We start from the raw sequence: 23,620 nt of genomic DNA, 5'->3' as shown, positions 1-23,620 counted from the left end.
TTTGATTTTATAACACTAACTTTTGTTGTGATTTTCCGTATGCGCACCTTTCTTACTTATTTTTAATTTCTTTTTAGCAATCTTTACTTAGTTATTGTTAATATAATGAAATTATAATTTAACTAACTTGGTCTTCTAATAAACTCTTTTGTTTGATTGATTTCATTAGAAACATCTTTTTCGAAAAATACTTCTTTAGAATAAAAGCTCAACACATGACAGGCTACCTCAACTCCAAGCAAATTGAATAGATGAATATTTCCCATGACCTGTTTGAGAATTGCTTTCCTTTTTGGAGTCATAAATTCTTTTAGATTCATAAAAGTCTTACAATTCGTTATGCCAAACCTAATTCCTATAGAAAAACTTTGCTGGCCAGCTTTAGAAATAACATCTTTAACAGAAAGCTACTTTTCTTTGCACCTTCCCTAATTGGAGAAATGTCGGAAGACAGAAGATATTTACAAAATTAATTAAGTAGAAGAGTACATTAGAATAAATAATTAGTTAAATCATAATTGGGCTCCTCTTCCTTTCGTACTACAAACACGGAAATCGTTGAAATAGCTCTTTGATAATTAAGCTAACATAATCGTTATGGAGAATTTAAAATGAACAAGGAAAGCAAATGTAACTGTAAGGAATGTTAGTGTTGTGAAATCAAATTTACAGAAAGGTCTTTTAAATTTTTTCTTAACTTTACCTTTATTTGTTTTGAATATATTAACAAAAAGGTAAGTATCTTTATTACCAAAAAAAAAAAAAAAAAAAAAAAAGTAAGTACTATCAAATATGCAAATTAGTTGCAGACATCTAACTCCTTAGATTATTCTTTATTTCCCGTAGGGTGCGTTTGAAAATCACTACATAAAATATCAAAATATAGAAACTAATAAATAAAAGATTAATTATAATAGTATAACAAGTCATTTCAAACATGCTCTTTTAAGTGGCATGTGGTCTAATCAGAATTGTGGTAGAGTCGTAACTACTCCTTCATTCTTAACTAGAAGTCTCGTATTCAAATTTTACTATGTATGAGATCTCATTTGTTAGGAACACTTTACTCATTATGTGAGATTTTCTGATGCGAATCCGAATCTAATCGAGCCCCAATAGAGATACTAGACACGCGGATGCAGGATTAAATAAAAAAAAGTGGTACGTGGTCTAAGAACTTGTCCCATCGGTCGTGGCTAGAACGGTGCATCAATTGGTGGAAGACAAAAGGCGAAACTTCCACTTAATAAGTACACTCATCTAACTCCCAACATTCTCAAACGGGAACACAATCATCGGGATGGTAGACCCTCTCCCTCCAATTTTACTTCAGAAAAAATAAAGCCCTTCCTAAATATCTTGCCAGCTTAAAAAAATTGATCCTAATAGGGTGTATGAAAAATGTTAATCCTAAGTTTCATAACCAATTTTAAAAGTAGCATTTTAGATTACATAACTTAATCTGAATAGCAAGAGTAACAACGAAATGAGATGTCTTGCGCTTTTACAATTTGAACAGAAGAAAATGACCATTTCAGATATCTTATGTGTAAAAAAATAAAGATTTCTTATAAAAATGTCATAAAATTTAAAAAAAGTTTGTAAAGGGCTAAAAAACTATTTCTTAATATGAATTTAAGAAACACATTTGAGACTAGAGAATAATAGATAAATAAATCTGTTAACTAATTTTGGCGCGTTTCACATTCAACTTGATTCATTATGCATATGTTTATTAAATGATTTTACCGCGAATGCTGTCACAGAATTAGCCGGGCTTTTTCCTCGAGTCGTATCTTACCATATGAAGAAGTGACAGCTCTGCACCTACTTGGATCCATCAACGGTCTTGATTGCCCTTATGAAATTTTAAAACTCAACTCAAAACTATATGTTCCCTTACACTTCCCTGTCTTTTCTCACTTGACACTGTCATTCGAATTTTCTTCAACATGTCTCCAATTTCAAACTGATGTTATGAAGAAAAATCTATTTTTGAGAGCTTGAATTATTAGAATTTTGATTTCGTTTTGGTTTCTATAGATTGAATTTGAGCTCGTTTTAGAGAGTTTGTCTCTGAATAGGTGAATTCAAGAATTGCTATTGTCCTTCAATTGATAAGTTAGTTAATTGATTACATCTCTTTCAATTGTCCTTGCATATATCCGCTATACTTCGTGAGATTGATTTTGATATCGGCTTCTGATTTTCGTTATGTGAAAGCTCGATAGGAAATTCGGTTAATTAATTACTGAAAAGATTAAAACTTTATCTTTATTTTTTGAAAGAATTTGAATTCAGGTTCCCTGGCAATGGCGTTTGACGTCGGAGTGCTGCTGGAAAACATGAAGATGCTATTGGCTTCTGATCATGGGTCCATTGTGTCGATTAACTTATTTGTTGCGTTTATCTGCGCGTGTATTGTGATTGGTCATCTATTGGAGGAGAACCGCTGGATGAATGAGTCGATAACTGCTCTTACGATAGTGAGTTCATTGGGCTAACCATGAGTTTTATATGTATGACAGCTCTTAACTGCTTAATGATGAAACTGATATGAATTTACATGTCTTATGGTACGGCTTGTCCTTGTTTTGGTTCACAGGGCCTGTGCACGGGAGTTGTGATTCTACTAATAAGTGGAGGGAAGAGTTCACATATCTTTATGTTCAGTGAAGATATTTTCTTTAATTATCTTCTTCCGCTAATCATTTTTCATGCTGGGTAGGTTATCGCTATTAAATTCAAAAACTCCATTTTATGACAGTGTTTGATTGAGCACGATGTTTCAGTAGAATTGTTATGAGATTAATGTTTCCTCACCTTAATCTATTCGCCAGGTTTCAGGTGAAAAAGAAGCAATTCTTCCGCAATTTCATGACTATCATTCTTTTCGGGGCACTTGGTACCCTGATATCTTTTATTACCATATCATTAGGTAGGCCTGTAATCTTTTTGCTTTCTTTTGTGGGAAATTGCTTGCAGTTGTCTTTTAGCTACTGATAGTGCCATTGTTAACCACATCTATTTTTGTGATCAGGTGCTAGTGGCATTTTCAGGAAAATGAATATTGGAAAACTTGAAATTGGAGATTACCTTGGTACTTTCTCTTGTTCCCTGTAATTCCTTATTTATGTTTAGACGTCTCTTTGATAACTTCAGTCCATCTTTGGTTATTTCCAGCAATTGGAGCAATCTTCATAGCTCTGTCCAGAGGCGAATCTAGGATTTTTAGAACATGGGTTCATAACAAAAGAAAAAGGGAAAAAAGTGTGTTTAGTGGGAATTGATCCCTAAACCTCTTGGTAAATAACTCAACCTTTAACCAAGTGAACCATTTAGCCTTCTTGTAGTATGTGTTCCAACAGGTAATATTATACCAATTTTAAAAAATATATACATTAAATACCTAGTTTTACGGAGAGACCATGTATTCACGTGCCCCAAATTTAATTACTAAATTCGACCCTGGCTCTGTCAACAATATAGACTAGGATCAGAGTAGCAGTCACTTACCTTATTACTGACATAATTTATTGCACAATGTAGGTGCTTAATCAGGATGAAACACCATTATTATACAGTCTAGTCTTTGGCGAAGGTGTTGTAAATGATGCTACATCTGTAGTTCTGTTCAAAGCTGTCCAGAACTTTGACTTGTCTCATATCAACACTACCATAGCTCTGCAATTAGTTGGAAACGTTCTGTACTTGTTTATCTCAAGCACCTTCCTAGGATTTGTTGTGAGTTTCTCTTTCTCTGCTTCTTATTTTATATAAGCGAGTTTGGTTACTAATGCTGCAACTAACATTTAATTCCTCTTCCCATGTTGCAGGCGGGTTTATTGAGTGCCTATGTTATTAAAAAGCTCTACTTTGGAAGGTATGTTTATAATTAAAGTTCTTTGAACACACAACTTTCCTCTTATCGATTCTTTGTAAAAGGGAATTGGGAGTTGATGACTTACTTTCTGATGAAATTCAGGCACTCTACTAATCGCGAGGTTTCTATAATGATACTCATGGCTTACCTATCATACATGGTTGTTGAAGTAAGTAGTTCCAACATCAAATTCGAAACAGTGCTAAATTTTTGCTCTATCTGATAGCATTAAGTTGAATAATTTTGACACTGGCAATGACATTGATTATTTGGTTGCAGTTGTTCAGTTTAAGTGCAATTCTCACGGTATTCTTTTGTGGGATTGTCATGTCCCATTACACCTGGCATAACTTGACTGAGAACTCAAGAGTTACAACCAAGTATGACAAAATTAGCGACAACATTTTTAATGAAAACACATCCACTAAACATAATTAATGATTCTCTAAGTTAATTAACCTCTTCAACTGTTCTTCAGGCATACTTTTGGTACACTGTCATTTATTGCAGAAATATTCATATTCCTCTATGTTGGTATGGATATTTTGGACATGGAGAAGTGGAAATTCGTTAGTGACAGGTATATTTTCACATTTGTTGAAGTCCATTTTTGACTGCATAATTCTATTTGTTGTATATATCGTTTTATTTTTTTCTTCTTCAGCCCTGGAATATCAGTTAAGGTTAGTTCAATACTATTGGTCCTTGTTTTGGTCGGAAGGGCAGCCTTTGTTTTCCCCTTATCATTTCTGTCCAACTTGGCCAAGAAGTCTCCAGATGAGAAGATTGACTTTAAGCGGCAGGCATGTTCTGACAATACTCCTTTTAGTTCCATCTTATGTGACGCTTCTTCTTTCTTAATCTGTTTCAAAAAGTGGCACTTCTATATATATTTGAAAACTCTGTAACCTTGAACTTTTCATTTGTCCTTTAGGACATGGTCTTATAGCCATAGAAATATCATGACATGTTTTAGACCATAAGTTCTAAAGGTTCTGTCATATTAAATTCTAATCCGAAGCCAGTCAAATACGATGAAACTGATGAAGTATTATGTTCTGTTCTTGCTCTAATGACATTATATTCCGGCAATAGACCTTCTAATTGTTTAGCTTGTCATGTTATCCCTTGGCTGATTTTGCAGATCACAATATGGTGGGCTGGCCTTATGAGAGGTGCCGTTTCTATGGCCCTTGCTTATAATCAGGTAAAATATTAATTTGATTATGAGTTTGTTATCTTTCTACATTGTATGTATATAATATATAGATATATATATTATATACTGTACTACAAGAAATTTATCAGACTGAGTCCTTATAATTCACACTTTCAGTTTACTAAAAGAGGTCATACTCAATTGCCTGGCAATGCAGTAATGATCACAAGTACTATCACAGTTGTCCTAGTTAGCACTATGGTAAGAAATTTTAACCTTCTGTAAACATTTGATAATTGGAGAAAAATGAACAACAATATCCCGTCAATGTACCCAAAGGTCCAGAAAAAGCGTGATCCACGATTTAGAACTTGTCTGAACAAAAACATAAAAACTGTTACTTTTGTGCTTTGCAATAACTTATTTTTTCCTGGCCTTTTACAGGTTTTTGGGTTGATGACAAAACCATTGATTAGACTATTGCTACCATCATCCAAAAACTTAATTCGATCAATTTCTTCTCAGTCAGGGTCCCCAAAATCCTTCATTAATATGCCACTTTTAGTAAGCAATGGACAAGACTCATCAGAAGCTGATCTAGGAGGAGCCCAATACAATTTTCCCCGTCCCAATAGCTTGCGGATGTTCCGACGTACCCCTTCGCACACAATGCATTATTACTGGAGAAAAATCGATAATGCATTCATGCGTCCTGTTTTTGGGGGACGAGGTTTTGTACCTTTTGTTCCTGGATCACCCACTGAACATGAACAAAGTGATCAACAATGGCATTGATGGAATTAAAGCCAGAAAGTCCATTCAGCCTTGTGTGGACGAGACTTGGTTTGACCTGCTTTTTGTTTGAATTGGCTCAGAGTTTTTCTCTGATTTAAGCTGTGAGAGAACCGAAGCATCTAAGCCACAACCTTAAGGCAATGGGATAAGTGATATAGAACATTATAAACTTCTTTGGGAGCGCTGACATCATCAATGAGGGACAACAATATTCCTTAATCCCCTTCGGTTTTAGGATTTACATGTGGATTGTAGTTTTATTTTTATTTTTTATTTTAAATTTCACCTTTTTTTTTTTTTTTTTTATGTGTGTGTTTTAAAGGAAAGAGAGAGAGAGGAGACAAGTAGAGGGAGCCTTGAGTACAGGCAGATAAATTAGACTCAACGGGATAATAAGTGAGCCTAGAGCAATGTCAGTGACTCGATAAGCTAAAATTTTGATTGACTGACTGAGGGAGAGGAATGAGGGTGGCAGGGGCAAGAAGGGTGATAACAACCTTAGCTTTTGTGGACTAATTTGTGAGAGAAGTTTAGAGCAATAGAACTCTAAGAGAGAAAATAGTTTTTAGGGCTTCACCAAGTTTTTGCATTGGTACCATGTGAAAAATCCTAATTACTCAAGTCAAATCCTTAAGATAATGGACACTACAAATTAACTTCTTCGGAAATCATTATACAGTCAATGGACAAATGTATTCTCTAACAAAAACATATTTAATTTATAGGTCGTCGATAATCATATTCAATTGGAAATCTACTCTACCTCTCATCCCATTCCAAAATGGTACTGTTGCATTTCATTGAGTACAACTAAACCTGGCAATCGGTCCGGTTTTAGCGGTTCAAACTGGTAACCGAACCGGTAAAACCGAAACCGGTGTAACTGGTTTATCTGTTACGGTTAACTGTTTATAACCTACCAGTCCGATTTTGATTTTTTTTGGGACCGGAACTGGTTAAACCGGAACCGCACCGGTTAAATCGGTCAAAATTAATTTTTTTTTTTTAAATGTAGCCGTTGGACATGGGCTGGACCGTTGGCCAACGGTCCATTTGCAAAAATGGCCGTTGGCAAACGGTTGCAAACACCCCTTTTGGCCCGCTAACCCCCCCAAACTTTTTTTTTTTTTAACACTTTAACCCATCCCCCACCCCTATATAAACCCCTCTCGATTTCCATTTTAATCCACACCAATTCACTCTTCTCTTTCTCTCAATTTCTCTCAATTATAGTTACTTTGCAACAATTAGCCACTTTAAATTTCTCTCAATTAAATATTATAAAGTTTTATTCTAGTTTCAATTATTAATTTTGCAATTATAATATTGTTGGTGGAGTTGGTGATTTTGCAACAATCCGAAATAACTTTGGTGGATTTGCAATTCTAGCCGCCTTCACTTTGTTGGAAATTAGTCCGGCAATTTGGTACCTTCGTTGCAACTCTATCTTTATTTTTCGCTATTTAATTTACGCAATTTAATTTATTTTCTTGTGATTTATTTGAGTGTGATTTAAATTAATTCTATTTAATAATAGCGAAGAGATTTAGACGTGGTGCCGGTAGTATGGTATTGTTAGGGGTGGGTTTAATGAGGAAACTGTTGTGAACGAAACACCTAATTTAGGTATTGATGTTGGTGGAAATAATCCACTTTTAGATCATGAGGCAATGCAACAACATTATACCGACACTTTTAATGAAATTGATGATGATGATGATGATGATGATGATGAAACACAAGCTCCCGAAAATTCCATAGGAGATACAGGTCCTGCACAATCACATACACAAGACAAACCGCCAAGAACTCATAAGCCAACCGATAAAATTTGAAAATTTATGACTAAGAATAAGGAAAGCCAAATAGCTAAATGTACCACATGTGGACAAGTATTTGCTTTTAGGCAACAAACTAATAAGGATGGTGGAATGGGTACACTAAATAATCATATGAAAGTTAAACATATGGATGTTTGGGGAGAGCAAACGGGTTCAAATGTGGGGGTATTCAAATGACGATAGACCCACGAACCGGTAAAAATTTTAAGTATGACAAGAAAAAAGAGCATGTAGAAATAGCTAAAATGGTTGCTTGTGATGCTCTACCATTTTCCTTTCCTTCGGGTTTGGGGTTTGTTATTTATATTCAATATTGTTATAATATGTTATTTGAGGGTATTCCTAGAAAGTACTTGTAGAGCAGATGTTATAGAGTTGTATAAAAAAAATATAGATTTTATTTGCGCCATTTATTTAATTCTTTAAATTGTAGTGTTTCTCTTACCGCCGATTTGGGTCTTAGTCTTAACAAGTTAGATTTTTTTTGCTATTACATGTCATTGGGTTGATGATAATTGGGTGATGCAAAAAAGAATTATAGTTTTTTTATATGATGAAGGGAAAGGTCGTCACGATGGAAATTTTTTAGCGGATTCAATGTCTACTATTATGAGATTTTTTAACATTTATAGAAAAACACTTTGTATTGCTTTAGATAATGCTTCTAATAATACAAAAGCGATTGGTCTTTTAAAAAGGGAATTAAACCCTCCGCTAAAATATTTTTTCATGTGAGATGTAGTTGTCACATTTTAAACTTGATTATTAAAGATGGTCTTGAGTGTTTTGAAGATTCTATTCAAAAAGTTAGAAATGCGGTTGCGTTTCTTTTTTGTAGTGCTAATAGGGCAAAACTGAGAGATTTTAAGAATTCTTATGTGACAAATGACCTTAGACCTAGGAAAATTCAAGTAGAAGTTGACACTAGGTGGAACTACACTTACATCATGTTACAACAAGCATATGATTATAGGATTCCCATACAACAAGTTCACAACCATTTTAATACGAATTATGATGATTGGTTAAATATTACCGATTGGGAAGATGTTAAGGAATGTGTTGAACTCTTACAAAAATTTTATAATGCAACTCTTGCTTTTTCATGACAATTCTATCCCACGGTAACCGAAATTTTAGCCTACTTAGCGAAAATAGCTAGAGTTTTACAACAGTATAAAAATAAATTCGGTTATCAAGCGACTATTTTAATATGACAACAAAATTTAAGAAGTATTTTTTTCCCATCCCAACTTTATTTATATTCGGTCTATTTTAAATCCTTGTTTAAAAATGTCTTATACTAGAGCATTGGTTGGTCAAATTTATACCTTTTTAGAAATTGATTAGGAAGTTGAACCATCTTTACAACAAGCCAAGCTCTCCATTGATGTCGAGTTTAGAAAAGTTTTTTGTCATTTTCTAATTTGGAAAAAAGTGCTACACCCATTGCTCCACGCCCTACTACTTCTCAAAGTAGCAAAAAGGGCTTGTCGGGTTTGTCGCAGTTAAAAGTTTTACATTCACATCCAACTCCTTCTCATAATGCAAACTTTGATAAATATCACTTTTATTTGATGCAGCCAAATGTGCTTTCGCGATTGGATTAGATCCAATTAGCTTGCAAGTACTAGTGTGCATTCGCGATTGGATTAGATCGGAGCGACGCAACCAAAACTCAAAAGCGGTGGAAGGCGAAGAGGAAGAGATTGAAGATTTGATAGCAAGTGGATTGGACCAAATGGAAGACTTTGAAGATATCTCCATGACCGAATATGATATGGCGGATATTAGCTAAATGATTGACACTTTTTGATTTTATTATTCTACTATTTCTTTGCAACTCATGTATTATTTGCAAGTTAAAAAACACTACAAGTTGCAAATAAATGTTATCCATGAATGAATAAAATATATGGCACATTGAGCTTTCTTCTATTTACTTGTGTTCATATTTTTACTTATATTAAGTTAGGAATATACCTAAAATATACTAAGAATATACTTATAATATACATTTACTTAAATTAAAAACTAGAAAGTTATATACTTGAAAAATAACTAAAATATACTAAGAATATACTTATAATATAAATATACTTAATTTATAAAATAGGAATTTATAAACTTAGAAAAAACTTAAGTTATAATACATATAACTTAAAACATATATATATAACTTATAAGTATATATTGTATACATATAACTTAAACATATATATATAACTTATAACTATATATAGTATACATATAACTTAAACATATATATATATATATATATATATAAGTTATATAACCTAAGTATATTATATATATATATATATATATATATATATATATATATATATATATATATATATTCTTAGTATATTTTGGGTATATGTAGTATAACTTAAGCATATAACTTAGTGTGTGTGTGTGTGTATATATATATATATATATGCTATTAGTCGATAAATATATAAACTTTACTTATAAAATTATATAACATATGTAAATATACCTACAATATACTAATAAATACTATACTATACAAAAAACAAAAAACAAAAGGGGGTTTTCTAACATTTCAAACCGGACCGGTCCGGTTTCCAGTTTGAAACTGGTAAACCGGAACCGGTGGCTGGTTCCGGTTTTTAGACCAGAAACCGGCCGGTTTACTAACCGGTTATTGGTCCGGTCTGGTTTGAACTAGTTGCCAGGCTTAAGTACAATAATATACTCAATATAATCTCATTAGGTGGGGTCTAGTAATTTCATAATATACCTAAAATAATTTCACAAGTGAGGTGTGGATTGCGTTCCATTGAGTCTCAATATTTAACCTAGTAAGCGATCATTTGATCAATTAAGTTATTCTGAGATTATAATTGGGATTACTATATGTCTCATCTTTTATATGAAATATAAAATTTCATGATTGTTGTATTAAATTTATTTCAATTTTAGCTGATACCTTCATTCAAATATTGAATAGATCTCTAATCTCAAAATGTAATCAGGATCAATCCACGTAATGTCTCCAACTAAATGGTCAGGGATAAAGTATGTGTGAAAACAAGTATAATATCTTTGATAAATATATCGAAACACCAAAAATTTGAATCTTAGAGCCCGTTTAGCTAAATTTTTAAACACTATTTATTTTTTAAAAGTCTATTTGTCAGAATAATTATTAAAAAAATACTTTTGGAGAAAAACAGTTATGTCTGACCAAATATTTAAGAAAAACCTGTTTGACCAATTAACCTTTCCAAAAAATACTTTGAATATCAAATTAGGAGAAAGACAGTATTACGATTCATTGGGCAATTAGTATTAGTATTTAACTATGGAAATGATTTTAAATATTTTTTGATAGATTTTAATTTAATTTCTATTTAGCCAAAATTTAAAACACACACACATAGGTTTTTAAGAGTTATATTTATATTTGAGAGACATATAAGTTAAATTAATGAGACGTAGTTTGATAAATATAAGTTTATGGTATTTCCTTGAAAATAAAAAATAAGTATGGATGAAGACTGAATATTAGAATTATAGAACTAACTAGTAAATCGACTCGCGCTTCGCGCGGTAATTTAAATCTTATTACATTTTTTAAATTAATCCCTACATTTAGCTTAAATAATTTTTTCAATAAAGAAAACGCATAATACAATTATAATATGAATGAAAAATAGAACTAATGTGGTAATAAGCATAAGCCGTAGATTAACATAAAGGAAAGAACTACAAAAAAACCGAGCTACAAAAGAGAAATAAGCACAAAAAAATTATTTACACTTTTGTTTGATAAACACTTCCAATTGAGACGAACATATAACAATGAAAATTAAATCTATCTTTAAATAAGCTGTAATACTACAACAACATTCAATATATTTCTTTCCTTCATTCTCCTTAAATCTTCCATTGATCTTCTTATCTCTACCATCCTTCAAAATACATTCAACCATTTCTCATTCACTTTCATCTTCTAAGATTCCGTGCCCATAAGCATAAGAAAATAAAATTCAGAAAAAAGAATGAAACTAAGCACCAATTTTCAAATAAATTGAATGGAAAAAAAAAACTACTAAGGAATACATATATGTGTGGAGATCCAACGTTTCTTTTGAACTATAATTCAAGGTTGTCAAACATAAGCTTGCTTTAAATATCTTAAGGGTGCTATATCACTTTTCTATTGCCCACAATTATATATCATTTATTCACAAAATTAAAAGAAAGTGAGATAAAATAGAAGTAATTAATGATAAAGTAACATAGAATAAGGAAATTAGATGGATTTAAAGATAATTTTGAATGGATACATTATCTCTTTAATTAAAGAGTTGGGTGATTTTTTGGGGAATTATATGAAGGTATGTATCATCTTCAACAATGCTAATTATGGGGAAGTTAATGCTGATTATTATAGGGAATTAGTGGGTTCAAATAAAAGGAATAAAAAGCAAAAACATTGAGGTAAAAGATAATAAAGATTTTTGTTTTTACATTTAAAAATTTCTTTAAAAATAATGGAGAAAACATATTCATAGAACACTTACTTTCCTCTCCACGCCAGTTAAATTTTCTGTTTTCCTCCTCGAATCTCGTCTGCAAAATTGTCATTCTTCTGAAAAATGGCGCTTTTTTCCTCGGTTAACTTTCCGTATCATTCCTATAATAATTATAAAAATTTAAAGAGGCAAACGATAATTGAGTGACATCATATATGCACAACAGAGAAAATTATAAAAGACACAGAAGCATACCCAAAAACCCGGCCGAGTACCGTTAAAATTCAAAAAGTAAATTAATAATAAGGATAAATAAAAGAGAAGAAACTCTATATTAATATCTCAGTAATGCAAAAAAAAAAATGACAGTGTAAAACTATAAAAGGCAAAGCATCTGTACTTATATTGAAACTATAAAAGGCAAAGCAACTGTACTTATATTGAAACAGATTATTATGGAAGTAAGTAGGAGCAATGATATTAATTGGAGAAAGGAACGGGAATAAGGAAGAGGTGTAGCCTGTGGGTTTATTTAGTAATAATGGAGTGAGAGACAGAGGCAAAATTTTGACACAACTGCTTTTAAAAAGGCATGCAGCGTATGGAAACATCACAAAAAGAGGCCGAAAGGATGCGTCAGTTTTTTTTTTTTTTTTTTTTGACTAAATAACTAATAGGAGTTAAAATGGATTAAAAGGCCAAAATGATGAGAAAAAAGATAAATGAAAATCCTGCATTTGTGTTGCGCCACGTCAGCGGCCTATGTCCTGCTTTTATATATATATAAGATAAGATTATCTGACACAATGCTTTCAGAAAATCACATTTAAAAATATTACTAGAAAGTTTGTGCACAAAGCATTTTCAGAAATTTGACAATGGCATCATCGTAATAAAACTAAATAAATAAGTACGTAAGTACATAAATACTCTATTTCAAAATAAGTGTTACCATATCAATAAACATTTGTCTCAAAATAAGTTTCGCCTTAAAAAATAAAGATAATATGTGTTTTCAATTTTGCTTTTAGTATTTTTAATAATGCTCAATTTTACAAGAATATCTAATAAATAGGAATAATTTATTAAAGTGCATATTATATTTATTGATTTTTTAATAGACGTAAATCGTAATTTTGGGACGGAAAGCGTAATAAATAAATAATAAATAAATAAAAAAGAAGAAGAGAAGAACTAAATTGTTGTAGGATTAGTTGTCCAAACACCAATTCGATACAATCTATGTAGCAACAATCCAACTAACACCCAACCCGCAATAATAAAACCTATAATAAGGGATGACTTATTCATAGTCCTATCACTACTATCCCTCTTCCGTCTCAACGCTCTCCTCGTGCACTCCGTCACCTTCTTGATTTCCAGATCCCATTTCTCTCTCTCTTTCCATCAATGGCTTCTTTTACAACCTCATCAGCTACCATGTCCTGCTCCTTGATGCCAAATCAGGTTCGATCTTCACCTCCGATCATCTTCTCCTTCTCTTTTTTGCTTATCGATTTCGTTTAGGGAACGCTTTGTTTGTGCATCTGATATTCAGTTTATTGGAATGTGATTGTGTTTGAATGATTTTTGTGAATGAAACATGTTAGAATTTTACTGCTTTCTAATGATTTTAAGTTTTACGCGCCGTCACTGTCAATAATTATTTACACAATCAGGTCTCACAGGTGATACTCCTTGAAATTTGAGATTTAAAATCTTGAAAATAAGATATGTTACCTGCTAAAGCAGACATGAAGATGGTGTGAAAATTCTTTAGATGTACATTAAACACTACAAATAATGTCAGTGTGTCAATCTGTTTGTGTTTAGAAGTTACTTGTCCTATCAATTTACTCGAGATTTCACTCTATGGCTGATAAAAGGATTAGAAACCAAAACTCTAGTGTAATGTTTTTTTTTTTTAATTATTTTTTTGTTTTTTTATGAGGAAAGTAATCAATGAAACACAAATAATGTATAATTCTTTGCCATATATTAAGGCCATGATTTCAGATATAAGAGATTGAGTAACAGTATCCTAGTCCCTCCCTGATCTGTGTCAGGCATTTAATTATATATTTTGTTCTCTTGTTTATGCAGGCACTTAACCGTGTCGCGAATTTGAAGACATCATCACTTTCTTTCAAGGGAATAAGCTTCTCTTCCATCAGATTGAATCCAGCCACTCGTCGCCTCAGTATTACTTGTGCGGTATTGTCTCGTAACTGGGTGTTTTACTCTCTATTGCATACTGTGTTTTCTAGTTAACCTCTAGCCACGGCTGTTGTGATTCATTCCCATACGGCCTGTTTTGTTATGAGCAAAGCTGATGACGTGTTTTATTTTAAGCACCAACAATTGGAGCATTTAATTTGTGAATTTGGTATTAAGTCATCTTGAGTAGATTTATGGAGATCACTAATTCAACTGTGAATAGAATTTATAAATTTATAGGGAGTGAATGCAAATAAAGTGGTTACTACCTGACATAATATCTCATCATGGAAGGTTTATTTATTTCAGGCAGTATCTTAGCTCTTAGCTCTAACTTATTTTTTTGCTTGTGGACTTAGCTCTGACTTATTTTTTTTCTTGTGGACTTAACTCTTCTGCTGATAAAGGCACAAAAAAAGTAAAAGAAAAAAAAAGAAATTCGTTATAGAGAAGAATAAAAAGGAAAACGGAATAATTACAGAGATCCTTTCCGATGTTTTGTTCCACTCAAACTTACTATTATTGTTTAGACCGTTATAAAAAGTCAAAAACCGTATTTCATTCAAGAATTATTGCTCTTAAATATTTTCTTCTTTTAAAAGAATAATAGAAAGCAAATTTTCTTTACGAGCAAACAAACTAGGTCCTTCCTTCATTCATACTATGCAGCAACCTTCCCAGTTATGATAATTAAATTATCAGAATAAACTCAAGAAAGAACTACAAGGTTAAGTGATTATTACTACAATGTTAAGTGATTATTTTCAACAGTACTGGCACTGACACTATATTTATTGCAAGTGTTAAGTGATTAACCTCTTTATTTTGAGATTATCTTCTTTTTTCCACTTATATGTGACCTGAAATTTTGTAGTCTGTAATTTAAAATGCAACTTTTTTTTTCTTTTTCATATGCAGATTATTAACAATAATGAGAGTTTTATCTCTGCAGGCTAAGCCAGAGACAGTCAACAAAGTGTGTGATATTGTGAAGAAACAATTGGCTCTTTCGGCTGATACTGAAGTCAGTGGAGAATCGAAGTTTGCTGCGCTTGGTGCTGATTCTCTTGATACGGTATGTAGTTTGGCAATAAGGCAAAATGTTAAACGCATATTGTGTCTCCGTCCTTTCTACAAAAATAGTTACGACAATTAACCTATTTCAATTTGATTTCAAGGATGACTCAATAAAATTAGTCTAAACTTTAATTTGAGGCCTTAAGTATATACACATACATAAAAAAAAACATTAGTTTTGATATTTTTTTTTTTAAATACTGGTTGCGTAGAAGTAATGTTTACAATCGTGAAGATTAATTCAAGTTAACAAGATGTTAACCATGTGTTTTAAATACATTAACTTGGATGTTGTTGTAAACACTTTATTTAATAATATGAAAATTTGAGTAATTTAGTTCAAAGTTTTAAAATATTTCTCTTAAATGTAGATAGGTTTTTTCTTTCGTTTATTATATAATTTTTGTACTTCTAACAATCTTCAATAATGTCTATTAAAATAAAATTATAAAATTCATCCTTAAAAGTTTTTGGGCCTCAAAAGTTTGGGATCCTATAGCAAAAGCTTTACTAATTTTACCCTTGAGCCACCCCGGTTTGGCTTCAGCCAGATTAGTTAGAATCCTTGGTTGATGCCAGTTTGTCTAATTTAGCACTTTTGTATCCCTGTGCATGGTCTAGAGGAATTCAGATTGATTACGTTGGATAAAAAGTAGTTTAATTCAAATTGATTGCTGCTAGGTGCTAGATTTATATGCTTTCCCTTCCCGATGATATGGTCACTATCCATGTCTAGAAACAAGTATGACCATATTTATACACTGTTCCTGGAGTTCTACAAAAGGAGTATCCTTAATAGCTCCCTTATGTTTTTAACCTTAATTCTAGCCTATTTGCATGGCTATCATAGTTTATATAAGGCATATTGATGTAGCAATCTCACAAGTTATCTCCCAACAAAATAGTTATTATCTTTAAGGGATAGCACTAACAGCAGAAACGTTCTCTTGTTATTCCTCTACCAAAGCCCCAAGGTTTTTTCTTTGAGGCATCTTGACATAACAGACTTCTCCCAGGAACACACTCAGTTATATATCTGAACGCATTTGTTTATGACTTAAGAAGTTTAACTGAACAAAGCTTTCAGGTTCTTATGCAATGTATCATATGTAAATTTTGTCAATACAAGTTTCACTGATTTGGTTATATTGTTTCTATTGGATCTCTTTCTCGTTCAGGTGGAGATTGTCATGGGACTTGAGGAAGAGTTTGGTATCTCCGTGGAAGAAGACAGTGCTCAGAGTATTACAACAGTTCAAGATGCTGCAGACCTGATTGAGGATCTCATTTCAAAGAAAGCTTGAGATACTGAACTTCAGAGCCTCAGCTAGTTAGTTCATTAGGGTATCTCATTTTCGTGGTCTTTTACAGTTCAAGATGCTAGTTAAAAAAAAACTCTGTTTCATCAGAGGAGAACCCTGGTGGCCAGGCTTGTTACATTTTCTGTGGAACCCTGCAATTAAATCTATAGATTTACATTTGGCTTTTTCGTTACTGCCGAGCATTGGTTCTAAAGAGAAAAAGTTCTACTTACAAATCTCAAGGATAGGCTGTGGAAATAAAGGCTGTGATTACCATGTGGTTCTTCATTCCATCAAGAACCAATAAATATCACAGACCAATTACACGGCCTACAAATGAAGGGCTTTGTTCACATAATCACATACGTATAAAGTTTTGATCTTTTCCTAGGCTAACCCAAAGCACATTGATGTGAGGTCATCAAGTTAATTATCTTAAAAGAGTTCAGTAATACTATTGACTTTCTCGGGGAAAACGTTTGGAGGCGTTTAGAGTAGTAACAGGACTGTGTCACCAATTATGCTTATTTGCTTAAACTAGGAAATGTATGAAGATTATGTGGCCTGAAGGTAAAGATAAGATGAAGTTACTAGTCAGACGATGACCTTAAAGAACATGTTTCTCCGCTTAGTTCAGTTTACAAACATTTGTTAATACTACTACGCAAAACTAACAGAATATTTTCAAGTGAGTGTGAAATGGAAATATTCCTTTATCCAAAAACATGAAAATATTGTTTTTATAATTATACGGAGGTTAACCCTCAGGGGTTGGCCTGGTGGCAATTGACTTGAGCCTTGGTCCCTTTCTGAGTCTGAGTTCGAAACCCATTGGTCTGAACAAATTCTGGCCGTGATTTGAAGCACTCGGATTACCGTGGTGCGGCTTACCGAAACTCCTTGCCGAGGGCACTGTGCCGGGATTAATCCGGGGCTCAAAGAGACTCGGACACCCGGTGCTTAATCAAAAAAATAATTATACGGAGGTTAAGAGTTTGCATGGTGGATGTTAGGCTCATCAGGAGGAGGTCACGACCCTCCAATTTTAAGTGGTGGCAATTTGCAGGATTGCCCTTCGCTGGGGTGGTGGTTCAAATCCTCACTCCGTCAATATTTTAAAAAAAAAATTCGCAAGGTAGAGGCAAAACTACCGGCAAGGCGAGTACGGCACAACTGAAAAGTTCATCTTAAGGTAGGTTGCGCTTCTTAATCGAAAAAACGTACGTAACACTTCCCTTTTTTTTTCTGAGCGGGGGTTCGAACCCAGAACCTCGAGGTATTAGGCGAGGGCAAAAATTAAAGACCACCAATTTGAAGGGCAAAAATTAAAGACCAGCCCACATGAAGGACAATCGGCGCAAAAAAAAGATTTTAAGTCAAGACAAATCCTGATTGGATGAGTCACGACTAAAAGCTTTTGTATAGGGAAGCGATGAAACATTGAATCATAAGTAATGCTTGAAATATAATTTCTATGAATTAAATTTTATTTATTATTTATTTAACGACTGGATTATTTTCACCACAGTGCAAACGTTCTATTTATATTATGTAAAGCCGGCCGCTAACAAGCTCAATCCACTATTTAATCATCCTGGAAATTCTATTTCCTAAAGACATGGCATGATCTATCAAAGTACTTTGGTGTACATCACATCGACTGACTTCTGTTGCATATCAACATGATGTTGTAGATAGTGTCTTCCCCCTACTCCCACAAAAAGTGTTTAAATTCATGCTCTTCAATGTGGAAAAAGACAAATTTTGATGTCAACGCAAAGTAATATTAGTAAATCTAAAAGCTCATTAGTTTTGACCAAGCCATTGAGGAAGATTAACTTTAGGGGAAAGATCACGGATGTCCATCAAATAAAAAAAAATTACCCTCCATACCCCAGAAAAAATTAAAAATATTTATCCAAGATGCCTTCCAGTTATGATACCAACATGGTATATATACTAAGATGGTATCATGGAATATGCTTCAGTCCTTCTCTTAGTCCTTCATGATACCATCATGGTATATAAAATATACTGAGATGGTATCATGGAAGAGTATACGTCGCTTCTCTTAGTCCTCCATGATACCATCATGGTATATAAATATATCGAGACGGTATTATGAATGATCATGTTCATTATTAAAGATGACAGACTTTTTTCGAAAAAAAAACCCTCTATGATACCATCATCTTATATACATATACCGTGATAGTATCATGAAGGATCGCTTCGATCTTGATAAGACACTCTCAGATCATGGTACCATCATGGTATATAAATATACTGAGATGGTATCATGGAGGACTGTTTCAGTTCTTCTCTCAGTCCTCCATGATACCATTGTGATATATAAATATACCAAGATGGTATCACGGAGAGGAAGGGTTTGGCCGATGGGTATGCCCCGTAAATATTTTCAGCCGGTGGATGTAGAACTGAAAATAGTTTGGGAGGGGACATGGGCGGATAAATATTTTATATTTTGAGGGCAATTAGTGATGTTTTCCCTTAATTTTATGACCTATTACAAGTGGTTTTTAGTTACATAGTCCTTCTTGAAGGTAGGTAAAATATATTATAGCCAATTTATAGTCAATACACTAAAAAATTATAGGATCAATTTTTTCTATTCATATTATAACTGGTCATGTGAGATCATCTCTTCAACTGCAACGACATTATTGTTTATTTTATGACAATCCTTAACCTCTTTTTAATTAAAATTTTTAAAGATGGGAGGAAAGGAAAAAGCTGAGTAAAAATTAAGGAGGCGTTTGGTCATAGAAACCAAATATTTTTTCACTTTATTTGGAATTTTTGAAGTTGGAGTTGAAGATGGAGTTGTGTTTGGTTATAGTTTTTGAAAATAAATATTTGGTCATTTTGAATGTAGTGAAAGTGAAAAAAGTGAAAAAAAAAAAAAAAAAGTTCCAAATACAACTTATTGTATTTGAAATTTTCATGGCCAAACATTAATTTTTTAAAAAAATGAAAAAGAATTTGAAAATAAGTGAATAATTCTTATGGCCAAACGGGTCCTAAAGGTTAGTGCAAGGTAATAGTTCTATTAAGTTCGCCATCATCTCTGTTACTTTCTTTTTTGTACGACCAAATGACCTGCCAAAAGTTTGGGTTCCGATTGGACATTAATTTCAACATAAAATTGCACGGGTTGTCCTTCAAATGGGCTGTCTTCAATTTTGCCCTTTAAAATCCAATTCATGCCTATTGCCTAGGGAGACATAATTTCTCTAAGGGCGCCGGCATAATTTGTGTAATAATATAATGCAAAAATATAAATTTATGCCTTAGAAAAAAATTACCGTCGTTTACTCTTTATAATTGTCATTCGATATAACACAATTTCATTATAACAGCCTGATTTTCTCCGGAATTGATTTTTCATATTATATTTTACGCCTCTATAATAGCATTCTAACTATAACAGCAGTGACTTCATTATAGCCGTACATTCTTTGTAAAATTACCTCTCTATAACAGCCATACTCAAAATGTGTAATTATATTTTGTAAGATTTTATATAAAAATAAAACATTAGAATATTTATGATAATCAACATTAATCTCATGGATATAGTAGAAGAGTGAACTGTTAAGCCCTTAGATAGCCTTTAAGGAAAAGCTATTGAATTCCCTTTTGCTGAAAGTTTGGACAAAATTCTTACTAAGAGACTGGAATTTACGAAACAGACTACAATTGCCGAATTCTTACATCAAACTTGAAATATTTAAATTCTAAATTAATTTTAAATGCATATGTTCCTTAGTTTTTAATTCTTTATCGATATGGTACAACTTGTTATAAATTTATTAATAATTTATTAGTCTTTTCATTTTTTTATTTATTAATGAGATATGAAAATCAATTGAGATTTTGAAATTAACAAGTGTATATTATTTTCGTTTATAACATAAAAAAGTACAAAAAAATAATTGTTTCGTACTTTTGTTTATAACAACTAAATAAGATCAAAACATCAAATGTCATTATATATATATAACAACACCTCAATATATCAGCCATGAAGTCTTCGAACAAACACTGCCATTATATAGAGGTTTGACTGTATTTGTCTTTGAGGGAGAGAAAATTATAGACCAACACAAAATAGGGACAAAAGTGCAAATGACCCTAGGCCCAAATTCCATCTACCGGACTGGATTATAAACAAATTCGAACCCGGAATTTCACCACAGTATCTCTGTTCGAATTTTCCCTTTCTCCTGTGAATTCAGTTGTAAGGTCTCTTTAATAAGTCTTTCCTTCATTATACTGTAATCTTTAAGCTCTTGGGAAGATAGTCATTGATTTTAAGTCCTTTACAAAATCAATTAATTTAAACTATTTTCTTGTTGTTCAATACTTCAATCCAATCAGAATTATTCCAACATTTACAAAAATTGGCATCTGACAGCTAAAACTCCACTCTTGATTTGCAGAAAGCGTGAGAAGGAAATGAAAATGAAATTCTTGGATTGGTACCTGAAAATTGCCGTTGTTTCTGCTATGATTGGTGGTTCCATGGAGCTATTCATGATCAAAACTGGCTTTTGTATGACAACTATCCTTTTTTCTCTTTCTATCTTTTCATTTTCACCCTATTGAATAGTATATTTTTTCTCAATTTGCTTCAAGCAGATACGCTTCCAGTTTTTTTTAATTTATTAATTCAATCTTTTGTTTGGCATGAGATGTTTAAATGGAGTAACATTGGCATTTGAGGATTCCAACTTGTTTGGGATTGAGGCGTAGTTGTTGTAATGTTTTGCTTTTTCTTGGAACTGATTTAAATTGGCATTTCACAAACGTCAAACCCTTCTTTGGAGAAAAATATACTCCCTCCGTTTCAATTTGTTTGTCTTGTTTTAGCTTGACACGGAGTTTAAGAAAGTAAAGACACTTTGAATCTTGTGGTCTTAAATTAAAGATACGTAGAATGTACTAAAATGTACTTTAATCTTGGGGTCTCAAACATGGAATTAAATACTTGCTAAAAAAGTAAAGAGACATTCTTTTTAAATGGACTAAAAAGGAAAGTAAGACAAGCAAATTGAAAGGGAGGGAGTAAAGTATTTGTGCTTTGACTTTGCTACCATAGTCTTAATTTGGTTCTTGTTTTACATGTTATGTATTGCCAGAGATTAGTTCCAGTGAAGCCAAGTGCTTGAGCTTGGATTTTGTTCTCAAGTGCAACATAATATAATGCCAGTACCATTTCCCACTTCTATTTATGTTTGCAAGGAGGTTCATTTGGGAAGAGTAAAACCTTTATAGTGGTTCGTGTTGTTGTATATCCACTTTGATGTTAAGAAGAAAAGTTATTTTGCTAATTTTTTCTTAACACTTTGAATCAGATGATAAGGTAACTGTTCTCGAGGCAGAAAAGAGAGCTTGGGAGAGTTCTCCTGAAGCTAAAGCTGTCAGAGAAGCTCTGAATCCATGGAGACATCATGATGCCGAAGCAGGAAAAAGTTCTTAGCCTGTGCCCTTCCTATTAGTTTAATTTAAGGTAATTGCTAATTGCCCAAGCACAAGATTTATCATTCCAGACAGGATTATTGACTTAGTTAAATGTGGAGCAGGAACTGCAAATGTTTGTTATAGTCAAAGAAACTTGGTGTCTTAGCTGTGGTTTAGTTGATTTTGATCAACTTTAGGGCAGGAGGTGGTATTGATTCTTAGATTGCCTGTTGTTACTATATTTTATAGTGGTACGTCTTGAGTTTGTTTGTGCTTCTCTTTTGTTGTATTCTTGAAACTGTTATAATAGAGTTGTTGTAGTCTATACAGTTAGGTGACCTTTTTGTGGCTGTTAACAGAACCTTGTCTTCTTGATAAAGAGATATGTTCTTTCTTTGTTTTAATATACTCTCTGTTCCTTTTTGTGTGACACTCTTATTGCTATCTTTCACTCTGAAAAGATATACATTCCCAGTGACATTGAAGATTTCCAAGTTATTAAAGATACTTTTGGTATATATAATATGTAAAAGTTTATCTACTTCTTAAACTTTGTAAACACTATCATATAAATTTGGAAAGAAGAGAAGTATATAGAGGGATTGAGATGGATGAAGAAGCATGATATTATGTCACACTCTTGGGTACCATTCACAATGTTTGATTCATGGAAATTGTCCCTGCCTTGCCTTGTTGAGCTTTATTTTACCCTCCTACAGGAATTCTGTGGCCTCTATTCATATCTCTCGTGGATATTGATGACACATTGTTTATCCAGTGCAGTTTCTCCCCTTTTTGTCGTTATTTCAGTTTAACATTCGATGGAAATGTACTGTGAAGCAATCGTCCTTGTATATGAAAAAACGAAGTCCTATTAGGTTATAGCCGAAGTATCCTCATGTTAAAGATGAAGTCAGGTTAGAGTACCCTTGGTGAATAACCACATCATGCATGTTCTGGGACTGTTCTCCCATGGTGAATTTGAGATATGCCTTTTAATGTTCAAGGAAACATTAGTTGTAACATCTAATGACCATCTAAAGCAGCAGCAGCTTACATTATCTGAGTTCTTTTTGTTGGGCTAGTTGACGGTTCAACACAGCGGAGAAGTTGATGTACTAGAACATGCAAAATACATCTTCATTAGCAGCTGTATCCATTCATTAATTGTAGCATAGCCTTGTGTTTTCTAATGAAGCAGCAGTTGTTATTACCTGGTTGTCTCCTTAGGAAACTGATTACTGATACCGCCCAAAGTAGTAGCATAGATAAATCGGTACATAATGGCTGCCTTTGAGGGGTTGCATATGGAGGAAATAGTTTAAAATAACCAATTATTAATTGAATAGAAGAAA

At 32.8% G+C, this 23,620-nt stretch overlaps 2 protein-coding genes and 1 pseudogene across 5 annotated transcripts; all 3 read left to right on the top strand.

Moving 5' to 3' along the window:
• The first annotated feature begins 2,312 nt into the window (after positions 1-2,312).
• LOC132054463 (sodium/hydrogen exchanger 1-like) lies at positions 2,313-6,441 on the top strand (annotated as a pseudogene).
• Positions 6,442-13,484: 7,043 nt separating this feature from the next.
• On the top strand, positions 13,485-16,969 carry LOC132051836 (acyl carrier protein 1, chloroplastic-like). Its single transcript, XM_059443079.1, has 4 exons — positions 13,485-13,653; positions 14,290-14,400; positions 15,356-15,478; positions 16,659-16,969. Exons 1-4 carry the CDS (start codon positions 13,597-13,599, stop codon positions 16,782-16,784), a joined length of 417 nt encoding a protein of 138 aa, XP_059299062.1. The 5' UTR covers positions 13,485-13,596; the 3' UTR covers positions 16,785-16,969.
• Positions 16,970-21,244: 4,275 nt separating this feature from the next.
• LOC132051835 (uncharacterized) lies at positions 21,245-23,266 on the top strand. 4 transcript variants are annotated; one of them, XM_059443077.1, is made up of 3 exons: positions 21,245-21,357; positions 22,160-22,314; positions 23,049-23,266. In XM_059443077.1, the coding sequence occupies exons 1-2, from the start codon at positions 21,261-21,263 to the stop codon at positions 22,282-22,284; spliced, it is 222 nt and encodes a 73-aa protein (XP_059299060.1). In that variant the 5' UTR covers positions 21,245-21,260; the 3' UTR covers positions 22,285-22,314; positions 23,049-23,266. The 4 variants fall into 4 exon arrangements, with proteins under 4 accessions (XP_059299060.1, XP_059299061.1, XP_059299059.1 ...); XM_059443078.1 differs by having other exon boundaries at positions 23,044-23,266; XM_059443076.1 differs by having other exon boundaries at positions 22,985-23,266.
• Positions 23,267-23,620: the final 354 nt, after the last annotated feature.

Source organism: Lycium ferocissimum, chromosome 4, assembly GCF_029784015.1.
Source record: "Lycium ferocissimum isolate CSIRO_LF1 chromosome 4, AGI_CSIRO_Lferr_CH_V1, whole genome shotgun sequence".
NCBI classification, from domain to species: domain Eukaryota; kingdom Viridiplantae; phylum Streptophyta; class Magnoliopsida; order Solanales; family Solanaceae; genus Lycium; species Lycium ferocissimum.
Note: the sequence above shows the minus strand (reverse complement) of the source record. Positions and strands in the feature narration are given on the sequence as shown.